The following is a 21,153-nucleotide window of genomic DNA, read 5'->3' on the forward strand; positions in this document are numbered from 1 at the left end:
GCATGTTTCCGCAGGATTGGTTGTAGGTAAGAAAGGCAGGTGCAGCTACAGAACAGACAGAGACAATCCAAACCTTCCAGGAGAGCCTTCATATCACTGGTATGTTTTTAAAAAACATACCAATCTCCTAAGAGGTAAGACTGACTTTCTGCAAAGAACTAGCCAACACTTGTTAAATGTCCAAGGATCAGTATTAAATAGCTGGTTGTAGGCATAGAAGGTTAAAACTGAGAAGTTAAATTAATTTAGCTTTTTGATGTTCATATTTCTATACACACAGTGAAAACAATATTCTTCCAGGTATTATAATGTGATATACTCCTAAGAGCCCTATAGTTATTTTATACTTAAAGTATGCTCTATATAATATTTGTCGGCAAGGTAGGCTGTACAATATTTTTCTTCACAAAGTTTGAAGAGATATTAGGAGTTGTAGTGATGGAATAACATTTTCCTTGAGCTGGGAAAAGCCATGTCCTGTAAATACCCTCAGCTCTCCTCTAGTCAATTCACTCAAACCACTAAATGGCAAGTGGTTGATCAAAGATTATATTTCAGTGATAACTAATACATTTAGCATGATCTTGGGTTTTCAGAAAAGTCATGATGCATTTTTGCACAGAAAAACATGAAGAAATATGTCATGACTTTTCCTGTGACCCAACACATCACATAAAAGATGCAGTTTTGCTTCCACGGTGAAAACATTTGTAATCTTTTTCCAGGTCACAAGTGAGGTTTCTTCAAATAACTTTTTTATATGGTTTTGTTACCATGTTAATGACCAATTACAATTTTGAGAATTATCTTTCATATAATGGTAGATTGTCCAATATGGTAGCAAATATTAATATAATGAAACACATATTTGAGACCTAGTAACACTTTTATAACAGAAAGGGCACTTTTGTCCCAGAACAAGGCCTTTGGGGACATGGCCCTCAGCTTGCATTGTACCCCCCCAAAACATGACTTACTCAACAATCTTCAACAAATTATTGAGTACCTACTTTGGCCACATACAGTTTTAAGGGAGATTTAAGAGAAAAGAAGAGCTTAAAACATCCCTTATGGAGCATATATTCAGGTGAGAGAGACAGATAATAAATAAGATAAATCAATTCAATGTTCAATTGATTCAATTAAAGCATACGCTAGAGAGTATTAAGTATCTGGGAGACAACATTAATTGGAAAATGAGGAGAGAGCACAAGTGGAATTCCATAGCAAGGCCAACCTGGCTCCACTGGAAATGTGTCATCTGAGACAAGGGACCAACCAAGTGGGTGCTGTGGAAAGACGGAGAGAGTGTTCTAAGTAAAGGAAACAGAAAGTGCAAGGGGCGGGAGGACTAATTAGCTCCCAAGAAATCTTGAGGTTTATTAGGTCATTTTTCTTGCCAGTTCAGTGTAACACAGTCTTCTTCCCAGGAGAAGGAAGAATTTACCTCCAACCTTGATTGTTCTTGTCCATCAGACTCAGACCTATGTTAGGTCTTTGTGCAAGTTGCAGTGGCTCACAGCAGTGATTGAACCTGCTTCCTGTGCCAGTCTGCTTCCTGTGCCAGTCTGATAGCAGACCGCTCATCCTTGTTTAAGAATAGGCTGCACTTGGTGCTCAGAGCTGCTTAATAGAGCAGCCGCTGACTGCCTCATAACTATTCATGATGAGCAGAAGGAACTAGCTCACACTTCTATTTTTGGTGCAAGGACAAGCTCAAGTCCCTAGTGAAGTTTCTAAACAGATCTTTCGGGTATTCACAAAGGAGTAGTTCCCCATATGTTTTTGTGGAAATATAGCTTGTCTAAGCATGACATAAATGCAGACCCCCAAGTAACCAAATGTACACAAATATTTACATTTTTGTGTTATTTTTCTCCTTTTATCTTTCTGTTTTTAAACCACAAACAAAATGAGAAGTTAGTTGAGTAATTTGAAAGAGTATGATATGTGAAAAATCAGGCCAAAATGCTTGAATTTGGGCTCTGCGTAATTAACATGATCTGGGTACATAACCCAGTTACTCATCTGCAGTGCAGAAATCTGGTTCAAGATCAAGTCCTAAGCAGGACTTGCAGAAATTGTATTTTTTTATGTGATGTATCGTTTATACTCAGATACAGAACAGGGTATTGTAAAATATTCAGATTAACAGAGACCTCGACAGGGAAATGTCTAAAGGATGAGTTACTTGAGTGAACTTGACCTTCAGATTATTAAGTTTTCGACAGCCGCTTGGCTCAGGAGTACTCATTGACAGGGAATTATTTGTGGAGGCAAAGCCCTGGGACTCTGGGGTAACTGTTCGGTTGCAGGGAAAAGAATCTGAAATGGAGTGTGGATACCTTATTTCTATTCTTCTGTTAAAAGTAACAGCACAGAGATAACTATCACTGAGTAAACTAGGATCCAAAAAGCTTTTTCAAAACAGATTTTGGCGATTATTTAACTGGACTTACAGATGCCATAGATTATTGATTGATTGATCTATCTGAAATGACTTCTGCTTTTTAGAGGGTATTTCAGTAAATTTTATTTTAACATCCAGCAAATTATTACAGTTCTATAAAGACTGAACAACCACCCTACCATCCTTCTAAAGTATATTGCTAATTAAGGATTTTATAGACTTCTTTAAATTTTCGTGCAACAGGGAGCTTTTCTTTTTCTCTCTCTCTTTTTATTTATTTATTTATTTTTTTTTACTGCAGGCTATAACTGAATATGATTATACCATGCAGTTTTATTATCTATTTTCATTTACTTGTAGAGAACATCTCACTCTAAGAGTAATTTTCTGGTACACAAATTTTGAGATAAAATTATTCTAGTAATTGCTTTTTTCCCCCTATTTTAAAATGACTGTTGGTTAAAGAAAGTAAACTTATGTCAGGGAAGCTAACAAGATCTGTGATTTGTTAGTGGGACAAAAATAAAATAATGCCAGATATAAGTAGAAATCCTTTAGTAAAACTCCCCTCCAATGGTACCCATGATTCCTTCCTTACCATCATTGGAATATCTCACATCTGACAAGTGAAAATCCTGTTGGTTTTAAAATCACTTTTTATTTGTTTCTTTTAGCTTTCACACAAGAAATAAGAAATTTATAAAGATTCTATTAATACATATAGAACTAATCTCTACTGATAATTTGTACTTTCTGAACCTCCCCAGTCTGTCCAATTTTAATACTAATAAATATCACTTGAATGAATGATATTTGATCACAAAAAAATATCAATATTTGAGGATCATCATGCTATGATATACAATGTTATAGCATATAATTCTCCCCTTCCCTTCCTCAAAGGCATTTCTATAATTGAACAATAAACCAAGTTGGTGTATAGGCAAATGTTGATATAATGTAATACTGGACTGGATTTGTTAACACGTTCTTCCTATTTTATTCCCAGTAAGAATACCCGGACTTCAGATACCTTGAGCAAGCAACAACAGACCCTGAGAATGCATATTGACATACCCAGGGCTCAGCTTTTGATTGAAGAGAGAGACACGATGGAGACCATCGGTAAGGTTTCCTGATTGCCAGCCGCACAAAGTGACTGCTCCTGCCATGCTTTCTCAGCTAAACCCTGGGACATAGGAAATACTAGACAGAATAGACTCTTGAGTGGAGCAGCGAGTGCAACAGTGAAAAGATAGACTGTTTTTGAGGAGAATAATAAATACCAGTGAGTAATGGGAAAATATGACTAATATGCCCCTCAGTGGTCTCCTGGAACAACTCTGATCTGCATTTGGGGCTTTCCTAGGGAGGCTATTGGATGCTGCACCAGAGAACAAATGTCTGTAATCAAATAAACCCAGAAGGCACACATATTAATTCCACTCCATGATCTCCTCATCAACTCCTAGAAGGAGTAACTTTGAAGTAACATATAGTGTATTCATACCAAGAAAATTCATTTTGTATGCCATAAGGATGTACAATGCTTAAATGTAAATAACAACAACAAAATCAAAAAGCTATAATCACCAAAAAATAAATAAATAAATAAATAAAAAGAAAGAAAGAAAACCTTAAAACCATACTTAACAGTTAAATAAGCAAATGTTCTTACAGAGTGTATTTCTCCCTCCCACCCTTTGGCATCCCAGAAACATCCTGGAATTGGAATTGTTTCCTCCAAAGCACTTTGGGAAACCCCCATCTCCCTTGTTTCATGGTTTTATTTTTATTTTTATTTTTTTTAGAGGTTTTTGCCATAGGGTGCGTGCGCTCACCAGACAGAGACAGAGAAACAGAAAGCGAGCAATCATCCCCCAGGGAGGATGGCCACACTGCAATCCCTTCTCCTCCATTCTCCTCTCGGGATCTTGGGCACGCACGCACACACACCTGGTGTGGGTTTTAAGCCACCGGGTCTAAGACATGAACCACGGTCGACCATGTGGGAGTCCAGCGACATAGCCATTACGCTAACTGCTGGTCCCTTGTTTCATGGTTTTTGAACAGCCACAAGAGAGGTTTTGTGGCTTGTTCTCAGAACCCAGGGCCTGGACTCCTTCCACCCTCTTTTCACTCACAGTCTGCTGTCCCACACAGCCTGTCTAGGTAGTTCTACTAGACCAGAATCAGAGACTTTATATTCCTGTTTTAATAATTATCAGAAGAATAGCTACCATTCATGAACACTCTCTAAATGTCACATAGTTGAAAGATGTTTGTGTGCATCATTTAATTTAACCTTCCAATCAGCCTTTGAAAATGTGGCTATTTTGTAACTGAGACTAGAGAGATTTGAGTGAATTGCCCAAGTCACACAGGACCAGAACCAGAGTCCTCACCAGCCACTCCTTGACTGCTGTTATCCTCCTCCAGTGACAGACTGTGGTCCCTTCCTTCCATAACTGCAGGCTACTTCCAAGAACTTTTCCCCTTTGAGGCCCACCAGGCTTCTGGCAGCTTCCAAGGCTGCCTCTTTCCATTATTTGTTTTGGAAGGTGTTTTCTGCTACCTGGCCCCAAGGCAGCCCTCTCTTGTGACTGGCATAAAACCACCTGACTCCTATCACTTAGCACAGGTACCTCCTGCCACAAAGACATAGTTAGAGGCCAGATGAGCAAAACATCTCCTCCCCTGCCCTGCCCTGCCCTCCCTGCTAGTGCTCCTAAAAGTCCAAGGCCTGGGCAGCCCTTGCTGGACTCAGGTCTTGTCCATGTATAACAGCACTTGGAGAGAGACTGACCAAAGCCAGTGTGCTCCCAGTCAACTGGCTCTGCCAGCCAACTGACTCCTGTTAAGTATTTACCGCCCACATTCTCTGAGGGGCATGTGAGGTTTTATTACCTTGTTCATAGATGGATAAGGCACCATGTCTTACTTTTATCCCTTTTTTATCCCCCAGTGGCATTCTTGGAATCTCTTTTGTTTAATTCAATATATTGGGCATTAAAACTAAAAATTATCACTGAATGGGGCCAGCAGTTGACATAATGGCTATGTCAACTGGACTCCTATGTAGTCGACTACAGTTCAAGTCCTGGACCCAGTAGCTTAAACTCATGCTGGGCGTGCGTGTGTGCATGCCAAAGATCTCGAGAGGAGAATGGAGGAGAAGGGATTACGGCATGACCATCCCTCCAGGGGGGATGTCTTGCTTTCTGTCTCTCTGTCTTTCTCTGTATTTCTGGTGAATATACATGCCCTAAAAAAAAAAAAAAAAAAAAAAAAAAAACAAAAAAAAAAAAACTCTCAAAAAAAAAAAAAAGAAAACATTGAATATCACTTCAGAAATCAAACTGTAATTCATTTGGCTAAGTACTTTTGTAAGCACTTTATATACATTATTTAATTTAACCCTTCCAACTAACATGTTTAAAAAGCACTCTCTTTTTAAAAATGAGCTGTAGAGAGATTTTGTAGCTTGTCAACATCACAGTGGTTACATAACAAGAGATCTGCTAAATATTTCTTACTAGATTTATAAGTAATTCTAAATCGAGCTATTAAAATGGGTAGCTAGGTAGATCCTATGAAAGGGGCATGGTCTCCCAGGAGCTAATCTTCGCTGGTGTAACACCAGAGAAAGTCTGCCAGTCATTTCTGTCTGTAATAATGACCCTCAGCCAGAGATACATCATGGTCCAAACAGGATCATTTATCACCAAGAGTCGTTTACCTCCTGGTGATACCTGACAGCTGGTCGATGGCATTTTCTAATTATCAGGGAAGTAGTACTACAATGCTTTAAAATGCTTGGACTCCAACTACAAGAATCCAATAGTAGAGTGCCATTAATTTCTAGCCAGAATAAAGGGTCAACCTCACGCTCTGACAGGCACCTGAAGTTTTCCATTAAAAGTTCATAACCAAGCCTAACAGATGATCTGCTGTGCTCTTAGCAGGGCTGCATGTAGAAAACACAACCTATCCACTCTGTGGATGAAAAAGCTATGTAGATGTGAGATCTCTGGTGCCAGACGGAGCTGTAAAACTCTGTCCCTGTAGAAAGGCACCCTCCTTGAGGGACTGGGTGATGGCTGCTGGCTTGTCCTCCACAGCGAGCGCGGGTGCCTGCTGCAGTGCTGACCTGTGCTGCACCACGTGCTGGGACGCTCGCAGACATCTTGGCAGCCTTTCCTCTGTTTCTCTGCCAAGAAATTTTATTCTAACTTGAAGAGGTTTTCCTTTCCTGCCAGAGCCTGAGTAATTGGATTTTGTAAGGTTCATTCTGTTCAGAGCCTTTTTTGGGCACTGAAGTCTAGCTGTGTTGTTTATGACTTTCACATTACTGTTCCGGTGTTGAGGAACGCTGTAGCATGGTCCCGGATGACTGATAAACTTGTATGAGCATCATCCTGGGCTGCAGTCCTTGAAAACATGAAAAATCCATATATCCTAAACAAATTTTTTCTTGGAGGGAATAAAAGCTCTTACAAAAGTGTGAAAAGGGGACCAGCAGTTAGCATAATGGCTATGTCACTGGACTCCCATGTAGTCAACCGTGGTTTGAGTCCCAGACCCAATGCCTTAAACTCACACCAGGCACGTGTGTGTGTGTGTGCCCAATATCCCAAGAGAGGAATGGAGGAGAAGGGATTGCAGCGTGGCCATCCTCCCTGAGAGGTGATTTCTCGCTTTTTATCTCTCTGTCTCTGGCTTTCTGGCGAGCCCACACACCCTACAGCAAAAACCTCTCAAAAAAAAAAAAAAGACATATAAAAAGCATCTTGTTTATAGTTTCTTACATAGATATGGTGGGCCCATTATTGAGTTTAATTTATTGCATGTGCTAAGAGACTGATGGGCTGGCTCTATTTTCAGAGATCATCATGATCACTATGATTTATTTATTTAGGGTTTTTTTTTTTTTTTTTTTTTTTTTTTTTTTTTTTTTTAGGGCATTTTGGGCCCCCCGAAAAGACAAGAATAAAAGCTCTTACAAAAGTGTGAAAAGGGGACCAGCAGTTAGCATAATGGCTATGTCACTGGACTCCCATGTAGTCAACCGTGGTTTGAGTCCCAGACCCAATGCCTTAAACTCACACCAGGCACGTGTGTGTGTGTGTGCCCAATATCCCAAGAGAGGAATGGAGGAGAAGGGATTGCAGCGTGGCCATCCTCCCTGAGAGGTGATTTCTCGCTTTTTATCTCTCTGTCTCTGGCTTTCTGGCGAGCCCACACACCCTACAGCAAAAACCTCTCAAAAAAAAAAAAAAGACATATAAAAAGCATCACAACGAAGTCATGAAAATTCCACACAATCTCCTGTTTGGTGCACTCAAAGACTCAGAACTCATCTGAGCTCAGGAACCTGCTCCTCTCACCTCTAAGCACCTACGCCAATAGGACTTTGGAAATCTGACAAGTGAGTCATTTTAGGAGAAGTCAATTAAAGGATGCTCTAGAGTAATTAAAGCTTAGAAGAGGTTGGGGGAAAAGGAACATTCTTCAAATCCTCTAAAATAGAACTATCAATAAGCTCCAAAGACTAGCTTTTTTCTCTTCCTTTTTGTCTTCTCTGAACATCTGCCAAGTTCAGTGTGGGAGCCAAGCCCAGGACAGGGAGCTGCAGTGGTGTTTTTCCAACACTGTAAACAGAGCTTCTCTGCACCTAAAGGGACCCATTTTCAATGACCACCTCATCAGTCAATGGTGCTGGCATGGCTGATGGAGGCTTAGGTGAGCTTTTGACAAATACATAAACCCCAAACACTATTAAAAGGATGACTACCACAGCAAGATTTCTCAAATCGATGTTTGCTGAATGAAAAGAAACCAAGTCCAAAGGGAAAGGAGAGACCTTTCTCTGCACATTGACTGTTCTCTTTACAAAGTCAACACCTAAAGATAAGATTCTGTACACAATACTGTGGATACTCATACAATGCTTGAGTTATTAGTCATTTTATTGCTTTAGATGAGGTTATTATTATTGGTGTCATCAATAATAACTTAAGTATCTAAGGAGAGACAAGGTAATGAAGTCATTTAAAGAGGAATAATGTGTTGGGCTTTCTGTATTCTGCCATTCTTTAGATGATCGCTCTACTGTCTTGTTAACGGATGCTGATTTTGGAGAGGCAGCGAAACAAAAGTCCCTGACAGTGACTCACACGGTCCACTACCAATCAGTGTCTCAGGCCACTGGGCCCTTAGTGGATGTTTCGGATGCTCGGCCGGGAACGAGTGAGTGGTCAACAACACTTAAAATGAGTGGGTGTTACAATGCTGAAAACATATTAACACTCTGTCTCTATGAAATGAAAATGTGGGGCTTTTTATCCTTATGTCTAATGAATAAATAGGTATAAGAGCATCTTTAATTGGGATATTGTGTGTTTATTGTTTGATATTAACTGTTATTAAAATTGTGCCAGTTGAAATCAGTAACCCTTGGTATTTGTTTAATGAAGAAAGTGCTAGAAATTCCAGGTTACTCAATTTTTAAAATTTAGACAGCACAGGAAAAGGGGAAGACAGTTAACACTAGTGTGTGTCTAGTGTATGACTGAGATGGAAAGATAATACCATCCATGTTATCTTTGCAACAACTTAGTAAGGGACCTTATACAGCAGTTATCATGGCCCCTATTTTATAGATGAGAAATATAAGTCTTAGAGAAGTTACATAAATAGCCCAAAGTTGTACAGAGAATAAGTAGTGAAACAAAGATTCAGCTTCAGATCTGTCTATCCTTTCTCGTAAGAAAAAGTTCATACTTTTCTCTTGAACATATTGCTGGAGAAAAATTCTAGTTCGTGCTAATCGGGAGATTTTGTTGGGTTTAGTTATTAATATTTGCATCCATTATGTATGGAAATTAATTACTGCAATGAACTTAAATCTTATAATGTGCATCTAGAGCTTATTAATTAGATATTCTCATTTCTTCACAATTGAAGTTGTTTCTAAATCTGTTAAAGGACCGAGAAATTGATGTCCCAATTATTATCATTTTGGAAGCTTTGATGTTTAGCTTTTAAATCTCTAATCACTCTTTCTGCAAAAATGTACATTCTCAGAGTAGAGTATTATCATTAGAAAAATAAACATTACAATGTAAAAAGCTGTTCTTCATAAATTCTAGTTTGTGTAACATTTGTGTAATGCAATGAGTTTCATGAGGCCAACTGTTGACTAAACATTGAAATGGATAGGAAACACTTTTAACAGATATGGAAATGCATTTGAAAAACCATTTTAGAGAATGTGCTAATGAAGTCTTATTGCACCTCTTTGTCAAACCTAACCTACCCCCTTCCCTCTTTGATGACATGAGTACCTTCTGAAGTTATGAGTGTGACATGAGTCAGAATTGGCTTTATGAATGGGATGCCCATGAAAACCTTGCTCTTAAGAAATGTTTTAAGGTCTTTGTTCCGAGTGACTCTGATGCTCGTTATTTGGAGAACTCACTGAAGAACCCTTTCCCAATGGTTAGAACACAAGAGGAAGTGTGCCTCTTTACTACAGCAGTGTAGAATCCCTCTAGCTTACCATGTTCATAACACATCAAGTAAAAAGCAACATGCATTTCCACCTCCCTTCAATGATCAACTAGCAGAGAAATGCACAGAGGCTTATCACAAATAGCTAAGATGGGGAAAGATGGTGAAACCAAAGTACTAGGAATCTTTCAGAAGCACACTCAGCCCTTGAATAATGGGAAGTTGATTTGATGGCATTTAATATATGAGAAGAGAACTGAGTCTGAGTCACATGCAGAAACTGTAAGTGAGTGGAAGGTAAGTGGCAGACGGGATGCACATGGAGGGACAGAGATAAGTATCTCATGGTATAACCCTTTAAGCATGGCTGGTGAAGTTTAAAAATTCATGCTCTTAGCATTCAAAAACATTTATCAAGGTTTTACTTTATATATATGGCTACATGCTAGGTGATAGGAACATATTATCAGTTAGATACAAAATGCATTTATTTAATTTTAGTTGGTGAAGGCGGACATTAAGTATTTTTCATGTCTCAGTAAGTGCTAGACAAAATAAAACAGGATAAAACAATCATGAGTCGCAGGGAATGTAGGAGCAGTGAGTAGCATTGCCTTGGATCTGAGTCCTTTGGGAAGACCTTTGTTGAGGAGAAGGCACAGATTATGATCAAAATTACAGCAGAATCCAGCTCAGCAGGCCAGAGGCAAGAACAGAGAAGCTTCAAGACTCTCTCTATGCTGGGGATATAAGCAGCACTGGAAGGTAGTGAGTAGCAGGGAATGTGACAAAGAATGAGATAAGGAATCACTGGCCTGCTCATACCAGACTTCAAAAGCCATTGACCACATTTGGACATTACCTGGAAATGTGGGGAGGCCTTCCCAGGGCTTTAGCCTGATGGGTAAAATGGAAACACTACAGCTTATAGAGCAATGTTCCTTTCTTTTGTGACAAACACCATTAAATAATGTTTACTAACATCAGGCAAATCTACTCAAATTCATACATTATTCTCTGGGTGTCGCATCCCCCTCAAAAATTTAGGTTAACCATTTATCATATTACTTTTATTCTGTATTAGTAAAAGATACTCACCATCATTTTTTATTAAATATTCCCTAGAGTGAGGGTCTGACAAAATTCATTTTTTTATTTAGAATTAGAAATAGCAGGTGAGCAGTCCCCTTGGGATTTACCACAGGAGTCTGAAGGATGCCATGAACTTCTGAAAGCCAGTTTCCTGGTGGCTTCTAGTACCCAAGAAGTTTCCACCCCTGGTCACATACTCCACCTTTATTGACTCTTTCAGGGAGACAGTTCTTCTAAATGGAGCTTGGCATATCTACAGAGATTCAATTCTCTCTATTTTCCTAACTGTAAAAGACACTATCCTTCTATTCTTTATGTTAGGGCTGTGTTGTCATTGCAAGAACTCTATATTTTTAGGAAGAACATCTAAAATATGTTGTTTGCACACTAAATTATTGCATTGGAAAAGTTATTTTTTAAGCATTTTATTAGTTTGCCAAAGACTTGCAGCAAATTTTTATGATGAGAATGAGAGAAATTGCAACAATTTGCCATTTATCTCTTTCCAACTTGTGAAAACACATCACTTGGCTGTGTCTGCTGCTCTGTTAAATTTCCTGTGTCTCCTGTGGGTTCTGATACATGAAATCCCCTACCACCATGATCCCAATAACTACAGATTCTGTTTCATTCCTGGTCCAGTGTTTGCTGTTCAAGAATCATAGCCCGGAAGGCCTCATGGTTTGTTAGGCCCTCCCTATGTGTTTAGGATGTGCTAGCAAGGTGGTCTCACTCAAGTCACAGCAGCTCTCAAAGTGGCCAGTGATGTCACCCACTCTCAAAGATGTGGGAAATAGGTACATCCAATAAGATCACGTGGGCAGAGCTACACAACCAATGGGCAAAGAATGGACTTCCAACCTAGGCCACCTAACTCTAAAGACCCACCTACAACTACTCTATATTGCTTTTAAGGAAAGATGATGATACTACTTAAAGGATATATAGGGGCAAAAGATAGATTTTTTATCTAAATATAGATATATAGAAAGATATGTTTGGTAAGAAGAGTTTACAATACAGATAGAATCCCTATTGTTGAGACTTCAAAGAAGAAAATAAAATACACACCCTATCACCCAGAATGGTATTAGAGATACTATTATGGGAAAAATATATGATATGAGAGAGGTATATATGATGTGAATGAGGTATATATATGATGTGAGTGAGATATATGTGGGGTCCAGCATATAATAAGCCGTTGGCAAACGTTTGTTAGTTAAATGAAGGAATGCTCATATGTGCCAGTTTCATCCCCTTTATGAGACAGCTAGCAAATTAATCACGTAAAGCTGAGATAGGATATGGAAACCAACAGCAGGAGGTAAAGCCAGTCTAATGCTGTGATCACAGTATGCATGACATGTTTTGTAACCCTATTATCCACCAAATCCTCTCTTATCCCAAATTCAGGATAATTAAAATAACTTTATTCAACAGACAGAAGTTTACTTCAAGTTCAGAGCTGATGGTAAAAGGCCAAGAACTATTTATAGCACTTACCCAGTAACTCACTAACTGTTTAGCAAGCACCATGCTTAACCAGTAAGTTTTGTTTGTATTAGAATGTTGGGATGGGAGCTAACAAAATACTTTCCATGCAGGGGCAGTAAATCCTCACATTTATTTGCTTATTAGGTTAACTAGTAAATTACACAACTGAGGCTACCTACCAAGTAGAATTGAAATAAAAATTGTACTTTAGCTGTTATCTCAGGAGCTATCAGACAGAAGAGTTCATTTCAGGTAAAAAATAAATAAATAAATAAATAATGGCTGCAAAACCTGATTATTAAAAAAAAAAAAATATGTCAAGTACCCCAGTAGTCTACATACTGAGACAATTTCAACTCTGGGATGCCTGCTTAGCACAGATTGTAACTGCAGGCTGTAGTTCAAGGAAATTAATATTGTGACCTATATTTTCCACATATTTAGGCCACTGGTAAAACTGTCCTCATCTAGGAAAAAAAAGGGGGGTGGATAATGAAAAAAATTAACTTGAGAAGAACTATGGCTCAGAATAGAAGACAACATGTGCAACTTTCCCATGGGATTTCCCAAATAGGGTGGTCTTAATAAGAAAAGGGATCCTGGGGGTAAAGACTCTATGAAGCACAGATCACTGGGGGATGAGCTCCAGGGGCAGGAAGCACAGGCAAGGGTTTGAGGAATTCAGGGAAATAATTGTGCTCTCGAAGTGGGGCGATCCCCACAGCCAGCTCCCTTCCTCCAGCATCCAGGATGCCAGGGGTAAACCTGCTTAGAATGATCTACAACTGTAGTTGTGCAAGAAACTTAAAAAAGAATAAAACTGAGAACCCTTGAAACTTATGTAAGTGACTGGGTAATTTTCTGGAAAAGATTCATTAGCATTTAAATAACAAGCTCCACTTATTTAAGCTCCACTTATCAAGTCGATAGTGCCTGGAAGACATTTAGCCTCCTACCCATGATAATGTTTCTCCATCTCTTTGAGGACCTCTCTCCTGCCATTTCAGTGGAGAAACACAATTATCATTCACACCTTGTTGTGTAGAGAGCTCGGCACTCCAGCATAACTCATTTACATTGTAATCAGGGCAAAATATAAAAAAGCTTCCAGAAAAAAGTCTTTTATGGAATTTTGCAAGTAAAGGATGAAATGTGCCATAGAATTAATGCCCCAGAGAATATGCACCAAGACTGAATATTTTGATGACCCAGGAAATCTTAAGATATATTGATTTTGTTGTCATTGTAATGTACCTCTCCAGCATCATAATGATGTATTAGGCTCAAAGTCCAGTAACTAGAAATTTGCAAAGAGGAAAATCTTTCTTTTAAAAAAAAAGTCATCTCACCACTTCCTAGTGTCCCCGTCTCATCTTCTGACATGGAATTATACTAGAAAATTTAAGGTGCCTAGGATAAATGATGTCATATGTAGTCAAATAACAATATCTGAACTGAAAGGCAGAAAACTTAGCTTCCATTTTTAAACACATAGTAGTGGTGTCACTTCTTTCTGAGCTGCCATTGCCTCATCCATAAAGTGACCCCAGGCTGTAAGAATCCCTTCAGGAAATTCTGTATGCTAGAGTTTATTGTAGACTCTATGCATGAATCAAAGAGGGATACCTTCACCCCTCCCTGAAAAGACTTCTAGTTTCATGAGTGCATGTAAATAAGTCAGTGTGAGTATATCACAGGTCACCCTTTCAGTTTCATAATGCTGAGCAGTGGATGCAAACTGCTCTATTTAGACTCAACAGACCAGCTTGAAATATAACTGGATAAATTCCCTCCTTGAGAAGCAGAGAATTGGTGCTTGATAAACTTCTGTTTAAGACCTTGGGTTGCCTTTAGGATGGAGCTCCAGAAAAATCATTTCAGATAACAAAACCTCTCCCCTTTTCCACAGAACTCCAGAAAATGCAATGCCATGGCCCACTCCAATGTCTGACACTCTGCTGTTGGAGCATCTTTTTTCTTAGCTCACCAAAGTTGAGCTAAGAATTTTGTCCCCCTATTTGACTTGCTGTCTTTAGTTTCAGATTTAGAGAAAATGGTACCCACTTGGCAATAGCTATATGTACATAAATCTTTGTGTTTCTGGAATGGTAGATATCTGAAATCCAAATACTGCTTAACCATTTGTTCTCTATATTAAATAATCCAAGTCATCTTTGTGAAAGACAATCTCATTGAAGAGCTATACCACAATATGCAAAGGGCTAAGAGAGTGTTGTAACAAAAAGATGTGGCCTCTCTGCTCTAGGAGCTTGCAGTGAATAAAATGAAGCATAATTGAAACTGAATTTCCCAGAGTTACTGGAACAAAGTACCATAAATTGGGTGACTTAAAAGAATAGAAATGTATTATGTCAGAGGTCTGGGAGCTTAAATCTAATGTTCAGATGTCCCCAAGGTGATGCTCCTTTTGAAATCTAAAGGGGAGAATCTCTCCTTGTTGTTCTTTCGCTTCTGTCTGCCATCCTTGGCATCTCTTCCTTGCAGCTACAGCACTTTGGTCTCTGCTCCCATCATACCATGGTACTGTCCCCTCCTGTGTCTGTCCCTTTTCTTATAAGGACACCAGTCATATTATATTAAGAGCCTACATTACTCAATATGAGCTCATTTAACTAATTACATCTGCAATGATCCTTTTTCCAAATAAGATCACATTCTGATCTACTGGGGATTAGGACATGGAAATATCTATTGAGAGGACAAGATTCAATTCATAACAATTCAAGGTAGAATAAATTTAGAGAAGATGTTAGAAAATATTTTTCCTAGTTCCCTCCTTTTAATGATTCTCACAAAGTTTAAATAATGTGCATTGGATTACAAAAGTATTAACAACCAAAAGCAAGACTCAAATCTTTAGCTTTTGAATCCAAGTATTGTGTGCTTTCTCCTACAGGGATATTTAAATGTTTATGTAACAAATTAATATTTGGAAATGTAAGAAAAAGGAAAATAATAATCTCTGGGTGGGAAAAGTCAAGGAAGCCTTCAAGGAGGGCTCAAATGGGTCGGTAGGACTTGGTGAGGATAACTGCCTTGAACTCTTGATCCATGCTGTCACAATCCCCTGAAGACAATGGCAGACATTATTCTTGGCTCTTCACAGATCCTACCACCAGGAGGAATGCAAAGGCTGGGCCCACAGCAAGAAACAGGTATGCCAGCCAGTGGACCCTCAACAGACCCCACCCCACCATCTCAGCACACACCCTCACCACAGACTGGCGGCTGCCAACACCCAGGGCTACGGGATCGGTGGACAAGGAGAGTGACAGTTACAGTGTCAGCCCCTCACAGGACACAGGTATGATGGCCCTGTATACTTCCTTCTCAGTCCCCAGAGACCAGCATGACCCAAACTTTGCCTTTGCCTACACCATGTATTTCCTGGGCTTCTTGGGTATAGGAGAGAGGGGCCTTGCTTTACTTTTCTGTGTTCTCTTTTAAACGTTACTTTTACCTTGTTAAACTGTTCATCTAACAGTTACTAATGCAACTAATGGTATTTACTACATGTAGGGCCAATAACTTTTGCAAAACAGAATGAAAAAGTATCTACTTTGCAGGTGTCCTGAATCTCAGACTCCTGCTATTGTTTCCTTTTAGTTCCTACCCCACTAGAAGAAATAGAGACATTTAAAAATTTTCACCTACACTATTGTAATAATTGCTGATGATACTCAGGGCATCTGACCCACTACCTTCTCTGGAATCTAGACACTACACTTGAAGTGACATGATGAGGCCATAGCACTCTTTATAGGGAACATAGGCTCATCTGTTTGACAATTAAACAGGGCTTGATTATAAGGTAAGTCATCTAGTCTGTGCTATCAAGCACCAAGATTTCACTTCTGAGAGAAGACAGGGCCTAAGAATAGCACAAGTTTGCCCACCCCCCCCAACCCTTAAATTTTGAAAAGAAATTATATCTGAACTTAATAGCTGTAGGAAATTTTAATACTCATTTTTCTTTTGTTCTTGATGATATACTTCAAAAAACAGTGTTTCAAAGGTGGAGTGCCTCTGTGTGAATTTATTTTTATGGCTGTTATTTCTCTTTGAAGAGTCTCAGAGTTCCACAGAGGTGATTTTGAAACCTTTTAGTGGGATTAAAACGCATCTCTGACCAAGATGATGTGACCCAGTTAAAAGGCACGTTTGTATTGAGCTTTGTCCTGATTGTTTTGTGATCTCCATAAAGAGTAGCAACAACAAAGGATGAGTCCCAGGTATTGGGGACGGCTCAGCCTAGTGGTCAATTTCCATGAAAAGTCAAGTCTTTATTTCTTAACATCACCACATCTTCCCAAGTTGGAGCCAGAAGAGGTGAATCCAGAGCTCAAATCATTCATGCCAATGAGAATCTATGGTACAGATCAATTTGCAAGTCAAAGCATGGATGGGGGATACTGCCGTTCATTTAGACTGCATTTCCCAACTGTTTTCACTAAAAGCAGGATTTTTCAAGGGGTATTCATTACTTATTTATGGAAATGTCCCAGGCTGGAAACATCTTACTGCAGCAATTCAGCTGAAACAAAGATTCCCTGAGCTGAATTTGCTGAGGTTTATGAAGCTTGCCTCAGAATGGTAGAGGCAGAATCCTCTGATAGAGAGCCAAGACTCCTGCCAGATGATACAGCGATCTGCGAGAAATCGCCACAAGCCAGAAAGGGTCATTCAGTTGGTTCAAACTTATGATGATGAGTCATCCATCTCATTTTCTCTTTTTTATATAGATCGAGCCAGAAGCAGCATGGTCTCCACAGAAAGTGCCTCCTCCACTTATGAAGAGCTGGCAAGGGCCTACGAACATGCCAAGATGGAAGAGCAGCTGAGGCATGCCAAGTTCACCATCACAGAGTGCTTCATATCAGACACGTCATCCGAACAGTTGACGGCAGGGACAAACGAGTACACGGACAGTCTGACCTCCAGCACTCCTTCAGAATCGGGGATCTGCAGATTTACTGCATCTCCCCCCAAACCTCAGGATGGAGGACGAGTGATGAACATGGCAGTTCCAAAGGCACATCGGCCAGGTGAGAGAGGCACAGGTAGACTACCATATAGGGAAATGCCCCTTCCTTGTTCACTCACCTACCAAACCTTCTTGGTGTTTGGGCCAAGTGGGTGTTCCTATTACTGACCACTGAATAACAAACCATCGCAAAGCTTCTTGATTAAAACAATAGCAACATTTATTTTGTTTATGAATTTGAAATTTGGTCAGGGTCTACTGAAGACAGAAGCTGGGAGAGCTCAGTGAGGGCTGCAGGATCTATTTCCAAGAACTTGCTGGCCTTGTCTGCCCTCTAGGTCTCTCCACAAGCTGACTTGAGCTTCCTCATGTCATGGCAGTAGCCTAGCTCTAAAAGCAACTGTCCCAAGAGAATAGCCTGTAGGAAGCTGGTTTGGAAACTGATGCAGCACCTTTTCTGCCACTTTCCATTGTTCAGTCACAGAACCTAAAGATCCCAAATTTAAGAAGAGATTCCCATTAATTGATGAAAAGAGTGTCCAAAATGTGGGTGTTGTATTTTAAAGCTATCACACTAGGGGCTTTTGAAAGGAGAGCAGTCTTACCAGGAGCCAGTACTTGGTCCTTAGCTTCACCGAGTTACTCACGGTGACAGTAACTGGCTAATATTAGGTCCACCAGTAATTTAATCTTCAACTTAGCAAGTGTGAATAATCAGGGTTTGTGAATGAGAGCTGCAAATTCTAAGGTCTATAGGACCTGGCAGATAATGTAAATGAGTGAGAGGTGAGCGAGCAGGATAGGAGTGATGAACACATGGAAAATTTAAGAGCTCACAGGATGTTGAAAGGAAAAAAACTCCAGCAAGCTCCCACCAACTGATACTGAGTGAAACATCGACTCCATTGTTTTAGTCTATCGTGTTGCTGATGACAGAAACATCGAGGTCTTGGTATTTCATAAAGAACAGAGGTTTATTTAGCTTGTGGCTTTGGATGTTCTAGGTTAAAGGGCTTCATCTGGGAGGGTCATTTTGTTAATGGGGACTCTCCGCAGAGTCCTAAAATGGCACCGGGAATCCCTTGTCAAGACAGAGCAAGAACAAAGCATGTGTGCCCCTGTGTCTGCACTTCTTGTAGGTCTTCAGGAAGTCAATCATGAGGGCTTCATCCTATGACCTCATCCAATCCCAGTCACCTCTCTGAGGCCTTACCTATTAGCACAATAGTCAGATTAAGTCTCCACCCTTTCAACACAGTTACTAAGGCTCACCAAATTTAACACATGGATTTCTGAGGAACACAATCAAACCTTAGCACCAGTATTGACTAATGTGTTAAGAGAAGTTATGAATCTTGGTTTTACATGAGAACTCAGTTTTGTTTTGTTTCTCTCATTTTATTACAATGAAGTTTAACAGTACAGAAAAGTCACATGACCTTAGTGGGTCAGATTTCTTAAACCCTGCGACATGAGGAAAAACTCATTTTTTAAGTTCAGATATCTGCAAACCAGTGTGCATAGCAAATAAAATACATCTTCTGACTGAATCCAACTTATGGTGGCCAGTGGCAGTTCTCTTTTGAAAAATCACCTTTTCTTTTTCACCCTGAATTAGCTGCCCATAGACTTATTTTCCTCTGTAGACTGGCCTACTCAATCTTGTTGAATCCAGCTTTATTTCTCATTTTACCCAGTCTCTGAGCCACCGTGCTGGTTTTATTTCAAAAATTTATCGTCACTTTCAAATTGCTGCAATCCTCTTGGGCTTTATGGCATAAGGCCTAGCTGAAATGAGCCTTATAAATGCATAAAGTTTATAAAATAAGAATTGTCTATCCAGCAAATAATCTTCCAAAGTGACTCAAGATTCTTACCAGCAAACAATAAAGAATGATGGCTTCATTTATTTTCATCCTGTCTACCTCTTCAGAAGGGAAGGATGAACTGTTGTTATTCGTGGGTGTTTTATTTGAAGTATTTTTGTTGCTATTGCTTTTCATTTGCAAGGCAAATGCAGAAAATGCAGTATAAATGCCATGAATTTTTGTAGCTATTCAGCTTGAGGATTAGGACAGAAGAGGAGATAATGAGGCTAGGGGCATGTTGCTTAGCTTTGTTTAGTTTCATTTGCTACATCTGTGAAATGGGCACAACATTGGTGTACACGTACCATTCATGGGAGATGCTTGTAGCATAACTGCAGGAAAAGAGGAAAGAAAGAGCTCAGCAGTGTGAGTTATTATTTCTGTTACTGTCTTACTGACATTGTAGTTAGACTCCCCAGAGGACTCAGGATATGCTCCAGGTTCCCTTGTGGTGGTGTTTTCCGTAAGTGGCCATTGAAGTCCCAGAAGGTGCCTGCTTTATTGGTGTATTACCCAGTTTAGAACTTTATCCTTGCATCTAAGATAACAGCCACCATCTTTCCTTTGTGTGTGGTCTCTGGCACAGAACCAGCTTCTGGTTTAAGTAATTATCCAATTTGTACAGATCTTTACCTAGTTAAAGATTTGGAGTTTCTTCTTGATGGCATGTTGTTCATATCATTATATTTATATTATTTAACAGGGTGAACTTTGTTTATGACATTATTGCCTGAATTCATTAGAGTAACTAAAAGATTGCACTAAGTTACTATTTATTTATTGGGCTTTGTTTGTTTGTTTGTTTGTTTATTTTTTGCAGAGGGCATGTGTGCTTGTGGGGATAGTAGGGAGTGGGAGAAAGAGAGAAAGCATGAGTCATGGTAATACCACCATCCCTTTTCCTTCATGTCTTCATCCTATCAGAATCTGGGCACACATGTCCATGGGCCCAGTGTGCTTTTCAAACCACCAGGACTGGGAATGAACCATAGTGGTCTATGTGGTATCTGACTTCCAAAGCACAGAACTAAATTGTGCTATAGGACCAGTCCACTCTCATCTTAATATACTATACAGAAGAAAATACTTGTAAATCTTTAGGCATTAATAATTTCATAAATCAATGTAAATTTTAATGACCATAAATGTAGTAGTTTAGTCCACCCTAGATGGCTGTATTCTTATTATTGAGCATTTGATGTTTTAGAAAATCAGTTGACTCTTCGAAAGCCTTTTATTGCTCCTTAATTATACAACTAAACTCAACATTGGCCACAAAAATAGAAATTTACAGTTTATTATCTATTGCATCTGTTGACTAGAGGCGGTGTTAAACTTAGTAGCTCCTTGAACTGTGTTTTCAAATCACATTCTTCACCTACATCCCCCCTTGGTTGTAGTTGACATCAGTCATTATCTGTTTCTGTTCATGATCTTCCAAGTCTCTGGATAACTTTCTCCTCAAATCAGCTCTTATCTTAGATTATTCTTTTTCTTCTTACCTTTTCCTTTAGTCTGTCTTCAGTGTCAATAATAATTATCCTAAACTCTTGGGAACCAGCAGTTGGCATAATGGCTATGTTGCTGGACTCCCACGTAGTCGACCCGCGGTTCGTGTCCCGGACCCGGTGGCTTAAAACTCACGCCGGGCGCGTGTGCGTGCGTGCCCAAGATCCCGAGAGGAGAATGGAGGAGAAGGGATTGTGGCATGACCATCCCCCCTGGGGGGTGATTTCTCGCTTTCTGTCTCTATGTCTCTCTCTGTCTGT

The 21,153-nt window shown here is 39.6% G+C and overlaps 1 protein-coding gene across 1 annotated transcript in view; it reads left to right on the forward strand.

The window, feature by feature from the left end:
* DSCAM (DS cell adhesion molecule) overlaps positions 1–21,153 on the forward strand; it is a 327,084-nt gene that overhangs the window by 290,516 nt on the left and 15,415 nt on the right. The window contains exons 26-29 of the mRNA XM_027774893.1: positions 3,420–3,535; positions 8,510–8,659; positions 15,639–15,836; positions 17,275–17,577. Coding sequence (XP_027630694.1) covers positions 3,420–3,535; positions 8,510–8,659; positions 15,639–15,836; positions 17,275–17,577 — 767 coding nt within the window. The remainder of the gene's footprint in view (positions 1–3,419; positions 3,536–8,509; positions 8,660–15,638; positions 15,837–17,274; positions 17,578–21,153) is intronic.

Source organism: Tupaia chinensis, unplaced genomic scaffold (assembly GCF_000334495.1).
Source record: "Tupaia chinensis unplaced genomic scaffold, TupChi_1.0 Scaffold000492_1, whole genome shotgun sequence".
Taxonomy (NCBI): domain Eukaryota; kingdom Metazoa; phylum Chordata; class Mammalia; order Scandentia; family Tupaiidae; genus Tupaia; species Tupaia belangeri.